The sequence below is a fragment of the Heterodontus francisci genome, chromosome 6 (genome assembly GCF_036365525.1).
Source record: "Heterodontus francisci isolate sHetFra1 chromosome 6, sHetFra1.hap1, whole genome shotgun sequence".
NCBI lineage: Eukaryota > Metazoa > Chordata > Chondrichthyes > Heterodontiformes > Heterodontidae > Heterodontus > Heterodontus francisci.
The window spans coordinates 23016081-23028335 of NC_090376.1; the positions used below are offsets into that span (position 1 = coordinate 23016081).

Consider the following 12255-nt stretch of genomic DNA (forward strand, 5'->3'; position numbering starts at 1 on the left):
TTGTGGTTGTTGTTGGATGTCAATCATCTTAGTCCCAGGACGTCACTGCAGGAGTTCCTCAGGGTTGCGTCCTAGGCCCAACCATCTTCAGCTGCTTCATCAATGACCTTCCCTCCATCATCAGGTTGGAAATGGGGATGTTCGTTGATGATTGCACAATGTTCAGCACATTTCGCAATCCTCAGATAATGAAGCAGCCCGTGTCCAGATGCAGCAAGACCTGGACAATATCCAGGCTTGGGCTGATAAGTGGCAAGTAACATTCGTGCCACACAAGTGCCAGGCAATGACCATCACAAACAAGAGAGAATCAAGCCATCTCCCCTTAATGTTCAATGACATTACCATCGCTCAATCCCCCACTATCAACATATTGACCAGAAACTGAAGTGGACCAGCCACATAAATACTGTGGCTACAACAGCAGGTCAGAGGCTGGGAATTCTGTGGCATGTAACTCACCTCATAACTCCTAAATGCCTGTCTATCATCTACAAGGCACAAGTCAGGAGTGCGATGGACCACTCTCCACTTGCATGGATGGGTGCAGCTCCAACAACATTCAAGAAGCTTGACACCATCCAGGACAAAGCAGCCCGCTTGATAGGCACCCCATCCACCACCTTCAACATTCACTCCCTCCACCACCGACGCACAGGGGCAGCAGTGTGTACCATCTACAAGATGCACTGCAGCAACTTACCAAGGCTCCTTTGACAGCACCTTCCAAATCCGCGACCTCCACCACCTAGAAGGACAAGGGCAGCAAATGCATGGGAACACCACCACCTGCAAGTTCCCCTCCAAGTCACACACCATCCCAACTTGGAAATATATCGCCGTTCCTTCACTGTCGCAGGGTCAAAATCTTGGAACTCCCTTCCCAACAGCACTGTGGGTGTGCCAACACCCCAAGGACTGCAGCGGTTCAAGAAGGCAGCTCACCACCACCTTCTCGAGGGCAATTAGGGATGGGCAATAAATGCTGGCTTAGCCAGCGATGCCCAAATCTCATGAACGAATAAAAAAAATGTGGAAAAGCTTTTTTATTCAGGGAGAGGTTATGACCGGAAATGCACCGCCTGAGAGGGTGATGGAGGCAGATACAATCATGGATTTCAAACGGAAAATTTGATAATTATCTGAAGAGAAAAAAATTTGCGGCCTAGGGGAAAGGATGGGGAAGTGGGACTAGCTGAGTGTTCTAGGAGAGAGCCAGCACAGACACGATGGGCCAAATGACCTCCTTCATACTGTAACCATTCTATGTTCTATGCTACGTTCTATGTATTGCTGGAAGATATACTGGTCCAAATCTTCCTGGAAAAATAATGGCAAGTTCATGAAACATGACGTTATTAATGTGTAAATCAGCCAGCACGTTCAGTGGAAAAAAGAGATACGCATGAGTTGCAAATCTCTAGAATTTGCTGGTCGATTTACACCCCTCCACATTTGCCCCACAAAAACAACAGCTCACCTTCACTCTTCCCGTTATTTTGTTTATGAACTGACTGGATTTGCAAATAAAATGCACATTACATTCACCACAGAAAGCTAGGACTCATACATAACAGAGTAAGTACCCATTTAATGATGTGATAACTGTTAATGAAATACCAATCAAAATCTCCAGCCCAGGAAGGGAACCATTTAAACTCTAATACAGGAGTAAAGTACAGCGAGTACTGGAAATCTGAAATAAAAGCAGAAAATGCTTGAAATACTTAGCAGGCCTGGCTGCATCTGTGAAGAGAGAAACAGTTATGGTTTCAGGTTGGTGACCTTTCGTCAGAGCTGGGAGTGTTTAGAGATGCAACCATTGTTGAGCCAGGCAGGGAAAGGGAGAGGTGAGAAAAGAACAAAAGGGAAGGTCTGTGAGAGATGGAAGGCAGGAGTGATTAAATAACAAAAGGAATGATAGCGAAAGGTAAAAAGATAGTAATGGGACAAGTAAAGAAACAAAAGATGTGTCAAGAAGAGGTGTAAGTGGGAAGGCAGAATCAGCACCAACAACTGTCATCCAAAAACCGCAGCGGAGCGTTTATGATCCGAAATTGTCGAACTCAATGTTGATTCTGGAAGGCTGTGAAATGCCTAGTCAAAAGATGGGGCGCTGTTCCTCGAGGTTATACTGAACTTCACTGGAACAGTTTAGGAGGACGGAGAGAGAAAGGTCAAAGTTGGAGTGGAGAGGAGAATTAAAATGAAAGGCGATGAACGATTTAAACAGTTCATTTTCATTCCTGCACGCACTAAAGTCTTCTCAGGGATGCTTAAAATTTCAAATTCCTTTTTTTAGCTTTTTTTTCTTACTGTATTTTTTCTCTCTCTCTCTTAACCATTCTTTCCCTCTCATAATTTCTCTTCTGGACCTGATTTGACTCTAATGCACCCTCTTTCTACGTTGTTCCTCCGTTTATTTCTCAATCTTTAAATTTAAAGGAGATAGATTGTTAGTCCCATTTCTCATCATGGTCCCAGCTGTCCCGTTGCCCTCACCACGCTCACATTCATACTTCCAACAAGTTACAGTGCAAATTATATTCAAACTGAAGGATGTAGGAACATGTTTAACTAACAGCACACACCATGAGATGCCAATGTTCCACAACAAGGCAATCTGCCAATATATGTTTTATAAGACTCCTCGGGCCCGAAATTCAGTAGCATAACCTCACCTCTAATGGCGCTACAGAGGCATAGCGCTGCTTTCAGGGGCACGCAGAGTAGCCAGAGGCCAAATATAAGTGCATTTTGAGAGCCATTAGTGATCTTGAGGATTGTATGCTTCCTTTTATGGTTATTGCTATCCTACCACTCGACACATAACCTCACTCAGACCCTCGGCTGTGATTGAGATTAATGAGCTCCAAAAAAAAGTCTAAAAATAATTTTCCATTTCTGGGTCATTAATCTCTTAAGTGTGCTTTCCCTAAGGGCTTCAATAAATATTATACTGTGAAATACTAAATATAATACATTGCATATTATTTAAAAGATATCATTGGGAGAGAAATGCTTTCATTTTTAATATGACATTTATAAAGCTCTTTGGAAGCAGGGCTGAATTAATGAACTGGTAGTGATTCTTTTTCTTGGGATATGGGTGACAGCAGGAGTGTATTTATTAGCCATTCCTCGTTGCCCTCAGAAGGTGGTGTATCTTTTGCTTGAACTAATGGTACTCCCATGATGGTGTTAGGCAGGAAATTGTAGGATATTGTAGGAGTAACACTGCATCCACCACCTTAAACATCCACACCCTCCACCACTGGCAGCAGTGTGTACCATCTACAAGATGCACAGCAGCAACTTGCCAAGGCTCCTTCGACAGCACCTTCCAAACCTGCAACCTCTACTACCTAGAAGATCAAAGGCAGCAGGTGCATGGAAACACCAACATCTGCCAGTTCGCCTACAAGTCACACACCATTCTTTCACTGTCGTTGGGTCAAAATCCTGGAACTCCCTCCCTAACAGCACTGTGGGTATACCCACATCACATGGACTGCAGCAGTTCAAGAAGGCGGCTCACCACCACCTGCTCAAGGACAATTAGGGATGGACAATAAATGTTGGATTTGCCAGTGACGCCCACATCCCATGAACAAATAAACAAAAATTGACCCAACAAGAGTGAAGGAGTGACAATAAATATTCAAATTAGAGTGGCAGGAGAATTGGAGGGAAACTTGGAAGAGATAGTGTTCCCATCATCCTGCTGTCCTTGTCCTTCTTAGTGGTAGAGATTATAGGGCTGAGAAATACTGTTGCAGAAAGCTTGCTGTATTTCTACAGTGTAACTTGTAGATAGTACATACTGCAGCCACAGTAGTGAAATGGCGGGGGGATGGATATTCAGTGCAATGGCAGGGTTGCTGAATACTCTGTCTTCAATGGTGTCAACCTACTTTACTTTGTTGTTACAGTGCATTCATCCAGATGAGTGGTCAGTATTTCATCCTACTGTTGACTTAACCTTGTAGATGCTGGAGAGGCATTTCAGGGTGAGACATTTGCCACAGGGCACCCAACCTATGCCTTGCTCTTGGAGCCATATTGTTGATATAAACTACTCCAGTTAGGCTTCTATTCAGTGGTAACTGTGGAGAGGGACTGAATGTTGAGGGAGGTGATTGGCCCTTGTTTTTTGTCAGAGATTGTCATTATCTAGCATTTATGTGACACTTGTCAGCCCAATCCTGAATGTTGTCAATGCCCTGCTGTCAGTTAGTATGGACTGCTGTACTATCAGTAAAGTTGTAATTGAAGCTGAATGCTGTAGAATTGTCAGTGAACACCTCCACTCCTAAGCATGTAATGGACTCAAGGTCATTGGTGAAGCTGTTGGAAATGTTGGGAATAGTACACTGCTCTTAGCAACTCCTGCAACTGCAAGGATAGGCCAACAGCAGCCAAGGCAGTCACTGGAGGCTTTTCCCTTTGGCATCCATTGATCTCAGTTTTGCTAAGGCTCCTTTATTGCCATACATGGTAGAATTCTGTCTCGATGAGAGGTTTTCTTCCGTTCCCCATTGGCATTCAGCTCGCGTGTCCATATCTGGATGAAACCTGTTACAAGATGTGGAACTGAATGCTTTGGCAAACGGGTTATTGATGAGTAGCTGATGGCAGCGTTGATAATTCCTTCCTTCACTTTGCTAATGATTGGGAAGAGGCTGATAGGGCAGTATTTCCTAGGGTTGGGTTTATAACTCTTTTGTGGGCAGTTTTCCATGTTGACAGATAGCCGTACTGGCAAAACTTGGCTCAGGAGATGGCTAGTTCTGGTACACAAGTCTTCGTAAGTATGAAGTTGAAAATTTTTATTGCAAGAAATAAATTATTGAAACACTTTGGGGGAATGGAACGGAGGATGGGTTAGAAGGTTGTCCTTTCACTATTGGGACCTGGATTTGAATCCAGGCCAACTTCACGAGATGAAAGGCCCCCTCTCTCTCTGTTGGCTGAGGATTCTAGATGAAATGAGTTTGGCATTTTAATCATTGTAACTGCATTGCCACAACATGAAGTCAGCATTAATCGTAGTAGATTGTGACTTTGTGTGATAGTATAAAATTTGGCAAGGAATTAAATATCAGGAGAGATGGAAGCAGGCTGCCAATTTGCTATCACCTGTTTACACTGTCACACAAAGTCATAATTTACCCCATTGTCACCAAATTGGCAATTCATTCTGAGACGCTTGAAGGACAACTGTTACAGGAGATAGAAATGTCACATGGATGCAATATTGGTTGTTCCTCTGAGGCTGGGATTAATACATACCATTAAAGCAGGGTAGAGAGAGTGTTACCCTGTCCTCAACCCAAGCTACACCTGACCTGGAGAGCTTGATGCAAAACTTAAGTAAAAAATGTCCCATTCACCAACATGTTCATCCTGTCTACATGATGAGCATAATATTTTCTCAATGATAGAAACAGAAAAAAAATCTAAACAACTGCTTCGGGAAGTGTTGTAAAACAATGAAAGCAAAGTTTGAGCACTTCATATCCATTCTTTGAAGTGTATGGCTCTATCATGGCCATAAAACATCCGTCGGTATCCTATTTTTATATGTATTTTGGGGGGAAAAACTGTGGTTTAATTCATGTTTGCGTTTTTTTATACAACAGAGGATATTCTTCCAAGAGGATTCTTGAAGAAATTATTATCCTCAATTAATTAACAGGAAACGCTACATATAAGGGAAAAGCAGCTATCTAGGAGTGACTTATGAAGTGCAAATACAATCAATGTGAGGGAAGCTGGCCACTTTGTAAATCATATGACCATACTTAGAATACTGTGTACTGTTTTGGTTGCTAGAATACAAAAAGGATGATCAAAGTTATGGGGGCATTAGATTATGAGGAGCAATGATGTAAACAGGGCCTATTCTCATTGGAAAAGAGAAGGTTGAGTGGTGATATTGTTGCTGTTTGTAGGATTCTAAAGGGACAAGATGATGTAGACCATGACAAACTATTTTACCTTCTCCAACCAGAGGACTTGGCCTTCACCTAAAGTGGAGAGAATTTAAAACTCATCTGCAAAAACATGGGCTGGAATTTTATGCCACCCTACAGGAGTGGGTTGGGGGGGTGGGGTGGGGGGGGGTCGTAAAATTGAGTGGGAGGCGGGGAACTGTTCCCGACACCTTCTCGCCCCCGGTGCAATTTTATGAGGCGTGGCAGTGGCGACAAATGGCCTGCCCAACCCATGCCAATCAAGGCCCTTAAGAGGCCAATTAACTGCCACATAAAGGCCTCCTCCTTCTGTTGTAGGTATTTTACAAGTAGCGGGTGGGCAGCTCAGGCCCTCCTGCAGTCTACCAAGTAAAACCAGGCGGCCTCCATGTGGGCTGCGGAGTGCTTCCTGACCGGGCACCCTGTGCCCATTGGACAGCCTCCCCCATGGCCCAACCACCCCCACTACACAACACTGCCCGCCTCCCCCCCCCAACACCCTGCGAACTGACCCCTTCCTTGTCTCACTGGGGCCTGGTCGATTTTCACCGCTCCTGGTGGTTCTGCTGGAACTGAGAGCTGCCGGCCCGTCCAGAGAGGCAGAAGTTCCAATTGAGGCCAATTAAGGGCCTGGGGAATGTAAAATCCTGGCGTGGCTCACCAGACCACGGCGGAGGTGGGTTCAACCTGACTTTTTTGGCTGGTGGACAGGGCCTCCCACCCAACATAAAATTCCGGCCATTATTTCAGTCAGTGAGAGGCCTATCTATAAAACAGATTCCCTAGGGAGATGGTGGAAGTAGCTAATGTAGATTCATTCAAATACAAATTTGATAGATTTCTTTTGGAGAACAATATTTTGTGATATAGGATATCAATAATTTGAGACATAACACAAGGTAAGTGTCGCACGCCTGGGAGGAAAAGGTGACTTTGGAACTATAGTTCCCAAAGCTTTCCATCACTGCAGTTTTCCTCACCTTATGTCTGGGTCTTTTGTACCCTAATTGATAGAGATTGATTGCTCTGATTAGTCAAAAATTCCATTACTGTTACATCATGCGACTACCAAAAAGGTAGGAGATAAACTACATGAGCTGTGCTTTTTTTGCCTAGCAATCCTACTTTCTTACATTCCTGTATTTATGGTGGAATAGTGAAGTGGGTTTGTCAAATTTTAGCCGTGCTCATATTGCTTACTTCTTCATATCCCATTGGCCATTGCAATCCCTTCCACATTTATCTCCATCATATAAACATGATGGGGGAAGAAATGATCTTCTTATCCTTGAGTAGAAAACTGTAAGTGCATACTTCAAAATTTCATCTGGTCAGGATAACAAGTGAAATCATAAACCCGCTCTTTTTAAATTCTCTCTCCCAACCGGAGGAGATCTTCATGAATAAATTTACAGTTGTTATTTACTATTCTACTATCAAATTTAAAGGGAATTGTTGAAATAATGGCATGCAATTATATGGTATTAATTCTTAATGTGTTTATTTGGAATTCCTCTGTCTGCATTAACCTGTTTATTTTAAGACCATGCTATTTAAAGGCTTTGCAATGAATGTTACTCTTGCTGATCACACAAAGCAATCCTAATATTTTCCTGGTGTCGATAGCTCTGAGAATTCCAAAATGCCAAATTGTCAGGCACATCAAGGTTTACACTAACAATTGACAATGTCCTCTAAATAATTTGAAGAGGTTTTTGAAAGACCAGTTTGGGAAAACTTACGAAATGAATGTTCAAAGTCTATAGTATGCATGCATAATTTCTCAGTTTTATGCATGCAATAATCAGAATGACCCCAGAAATCACCTGGTGATGCATCTGAGCATAACTGTTGGCATGTACCCACCCAGGACATCTGGCATTGGCCCCGCTACAGGTTGCAGGGTTAGGGGTTATTATTTTCCTACGTGTTTGGAGCTTGTACCCTGAGGGACATATTCAGGATGCCTGCCATTGCTGCAAGGCCAGAAGATCAGCTACAGTGCCCAGGAGCATGTTGGTCCCCTCTGAAAACAAAGGCCCTGATTTAATGGGAGGGGTGAGGGATGAGAATGGTATGGGGAGCACTATAGCAGGTGAAGAGCCTGGCAAGGCAAAGGATGTGGATCTTAACAGCAGGGCCTCAACTAAATAAATATGTGCAGACACCCACCCAACGCTATGCAGTTTTGACAGCATGGTCGGTGGGGGGCAGTGGAAGTTGGCAACAGGAGGCCTTCTGCCAGGGAACGGTCACTGGTGGTTAGAGAGGGGAAGAGGAAGGCTGTGGGAGGAGACAATATGTAGTTTTGGGCGCAATCATGATTGGGAAGGGGGACATCTGGGTGTGAGTGACTGAAGGCCACAGCTAGGGAGACCAAAGGCTTCCTTGTGAGGCCTGGGAGGTGCAGGGGTGCACTCCTGCTCCTCCTGGCCTCCAAAGAATTAAAAAACAAAGTTGTAATACTTCTACGCCTCTTCAGGCCAATTAGTTCCCCCTGCCACATTTCTGCTGCTAGGAAACAGACATTGCTGGGACTCCCATCGTGGTGACATCAGAAATACATCATGATACCAATGACATAACTGTGCTGCAACTTGTGAATCGTAAGTAGGCCCCTGCCTTGCCCAGTGCCTGAATCACCAACGCAAATATTATAGCAGTCAAGAGTGCGGCAGAATGGGGTCAGGTTGCGCAATTCCTATGTTTGAACCTCCCCTACCCCACCCCACCACCCACTCCCGCCCAGGGATTAAAATCAAGGTCAAGGTATGTTCTGACCAGGAATCACCACAGACTGTACAACAAGTCCCAGTGAATGTCGGAGGTACAGAGACTATAGCATTCAGAGTCTGCAGCCAGCCCCCACTTACAGTGATGGTCTTGCAAAGGGCAAGCAGAAGCTTTTTCTCCACAAGGCAATCCCAGAAAAGTGGATGGAAAGTCAAAACCCGTGTATTTGGATCCTGGCCTAGATTTCATCCATTCTAGTGCACTCCCACTGAAGTCTTCCCGTACCCTAAACACACTTTTGTGGCAAATTACAATGGAATAACATGACATCTTAGGGATAAGAGTAAGTGATTAAGCCTAATAAGCTGATCCCCTTTTGTTATAAGATCCTCCTCAAACTCTTCTCCCTCCAGAAAGCATCAATTATCTCCTGAATTCAGTTACACTACCCTCTTAGATGGCTTTCTCATAATTAATTCCGCAAGTCTATTACTCGTCAAATGTAAAAGCTCCCCCTAATTTCTAGCTTCCCTAATTTGTACCTTATGTCTCCTTTATCATACTGAATAATTTGCCTGGCTCAACATTATCAATCTTCTCCCATTATCTGTTGCGACATCCATTGTGATTTTGCTTGTCCCCAGCTGTTAACACCCCATTGCTGCACTGCACAGTGTCCAACCAAACATTGTGACGGTGTTGTAAATCTGCATCTGGGAAACATGACTGACTTGCTTTTTTTTTATACAACTAGGTGGATGCCCATGGAAACATCTTACTTTCAACCCTGGAGATTCACAATGAAGTTACAGCGACAGAGGTTACAACAAGTGTGACCGAATCTAGGAATTCAATGATGTCCTTTGACAACTCAGGAATTCAGTACAGGAAACAAAGCACAGCTCGAGAAGGACTAGGCCGCAGCATGTTGGACAGAAATGCTGCCCAGGCCAAGAAGAACCGTTTGCGAAGGAGGTCCTCCCAGCTAAAAATTAAAATCCCAAATCTGACCGACGTTAACGCCATAGACAGGTGGTCAAGGATAGTGTTTCCGGTCATTTTTTCTCTGTTCAACTTGATCTATTGGCTGTACTACGTAAACTGATGCCAAGGTACCATCTGCAAAGTTCTGAGGACTCCCGTTTATTGTACAGGGTGAAACAACTGCCCAGTCATTGTAGGAATGCAGAATGCAGCTTCGCAGCTATGGGAATCTTTTTGCTGTAGAACACAAGCTGTGATAATGTGAGGGAAATTTTTTTTAATTATCTCAAAGAAAATGATAAAGGATAATACCCTCAGAGAGAGAGAGAATGACATTTATAAGCCTTGAAAAAGCTCATCATACTTTGCATGAGACCATGTCACATAAACAATGAGTTATCTGCCATATACACTAGGAATTGTAAAAAAAATTAGTAACTGTTTGGAACTTGCAAGAGTTGCTTTTTCTTGAAGCTTTTTTTTTAGCTATTTCTAAATACAATGATCACGGCTGGTTAATATACAGTATTTAGTTAACTCCCACAGTGTTCTGCAGCATTATATTTCAGTGTGGAACCTTGCAGTATTCTTACCAGTACATAGCACAGGATGACTGCAGCATTAATTTGGCAGTGAATGATGTTGAGTGATTTAATCATTTTACACTATGTATAGTTATCATTGATAATTTATTCATCGGCAGAATTTTTGGGATCAGTTGCTATTCATGGTTAGACATTGTGTAAATATTCTAGTTTTAGTACTTACTTTTCATTTAATTTCATTTTCCAAACAAATATGGTAAATGCTGTAGTTTGCTCAGTGGTAACTTCATGAACATTCCTGCATACTGTTTGAATTCTTTGATGTTCCATTTAAAAAAAAATAAAATGCAAAAAAAATAAAATTGGTAACTGGTTGGTAGCGAGACTAAGGCATGAGACTAAGGGTTAAGCAAGTGGCTGTAATTAAAAGATAGATTCCATCGAGCCTCATAGCACGACACACAAGCTCACTCTTGATCAGTGTCCATGCTAAGCACATTGTCCTCTGGTCTCAAATTGCAAAAGGACAGTCAAAGTGCATCCATGAATGAACAGCACTGATTAGATTTGACAAGATTTCTCAGGATACCTCGGGTGTATGAATTTCATTGGTTATGATGAGTTATGGCATTTGAAAATGCACTGATGAAGATTTCCTCAGTTACATAAAGTAGAATTACTTTGAATTTACAGCACAGAAACAGGCCATTCGCCCAGTCTGGTGCAGGCCAGCGTTAATGCTGCACGCGTGCCTGCTCCCACCCTACTTCATCTAACCCAATCAGCAGATCCTTCTGTAATAATAAAAGCAAAATACTGCAGATGCTGGAAATCTGAAATAAAAACAAGAAATGCTGGAACCACTCAGCAGATCTGGCAGCATCTGTGAAAAGAGAAGCAGAGTTAACATTTCGGGTCAGCAGATTCTTCTATTCCTTTCTCCCTCGTACTTATCCAGCTTCCCCTTAAATGCTAGTTAGTATTTGTAACAAAATTACTAACATCTTGGCCGTCCATTTTAGAAAGCATCCCATTCTCGTTTCCAGGCAGGCAAGTTCAAAATCGACCCTGTTGGTTTAAAATGCGTTCATCACTTCACGAGAAATAATAAACAGAGGGAATCTTCACAAATGTGATCACAATCTGAGTTTTGGTTGAACAATTAAATGTTTAATTTCCTCTGGTGGCGTGCTGGTTAATGTGTTCATGTAAAATTCCTTTCTGCACAATTGAAGTGCAGTCATCAACCTGTTAAATAGAGTACAAAGGGAATTTTACACTAATACACAGACTGGTGAGCTGCCAGAGGAAGTGAATCCTTTTAATGGGATTGCTACCCCTGACAGTAAACAACACTCCTGCAAACAATTAAAAATGTAAGTCATACATCTATATGCATACAACAACATTAACAAAGAAGCATCAAAACACACTTCCAACTGATATTCTTAAGCTACAGAAATACTCTTTGAACCTAATTGTTTTCAGTTGAAAACCCAATAAATATATTTTATAAATCGACTATTAGGTGGACAGCCATAAAATATCATGCAGATCTTAAATTATGAAGTCACTGTAGCCAGCTTTTATGAAGCTTTAGAACACCCTTATCGACATATGTGCCTTATGTGGTTTATTTGGACTTTCAGAAGCCTTTCGACAAAGTACCACATCAGAGATCAGCATGTAAAATTAAAGCGCATGGGATTGGGGTAGTGTATTGCAATGGATAGAAAATTGGTTGGCGGACAGGAAACAAAGAGTAGGGATAAATGGGTCTTTTTCCGAATGGCAGGCAGTTACTAGTGGGATACCGCAGGGATCAGTGCTAGGACCCCAGCTATTCACAATATATATTAATGATTTAAATGAGGGAACTAAATGTAATATCTCCAAATTTGCGGATGACACAAAACTGGGTGGGAGGGTGAGTTGTGAGGAGGATGCAGAGAGGCTTCAGGGTGATTTGGACAAGTTGAGTGAGTGGGCTAATGCATGGCAGATGCAGTATAATGTGG

General features: G+C 42.7%; 1 protein-coding gene across 6 annotated transcripts in view; it reads left to right on the forward strand.

Annotated features, from left to right (window-relative positions):
* Nucleotides 1–10461, forward strand: part of gabrb3 (gamma-aminobutyric acid type A receptor subunit beta3) — a 568810-nt gene extending 558349 nt beyond the window's left edge. For all 6 annotated transcript variants that reach the window (XM_068033273.1, XM_068033277.1, XM_068033278.1 and 3 more), the window contains one exon: nt 9463–10461. In XM_068033273.1, coding sequence (XP_067889374.1) covers nt 9463–9813 — 351 coding nt within the window. In that variant the 3' untranslated portion in view covers nt 9814–10461. The remainder of the gene's footprint in view (nt 1–9462) is intronic.
* The last annotated feature ends 1794 nt before the right edge of the window (nt 10462–12255 follow it).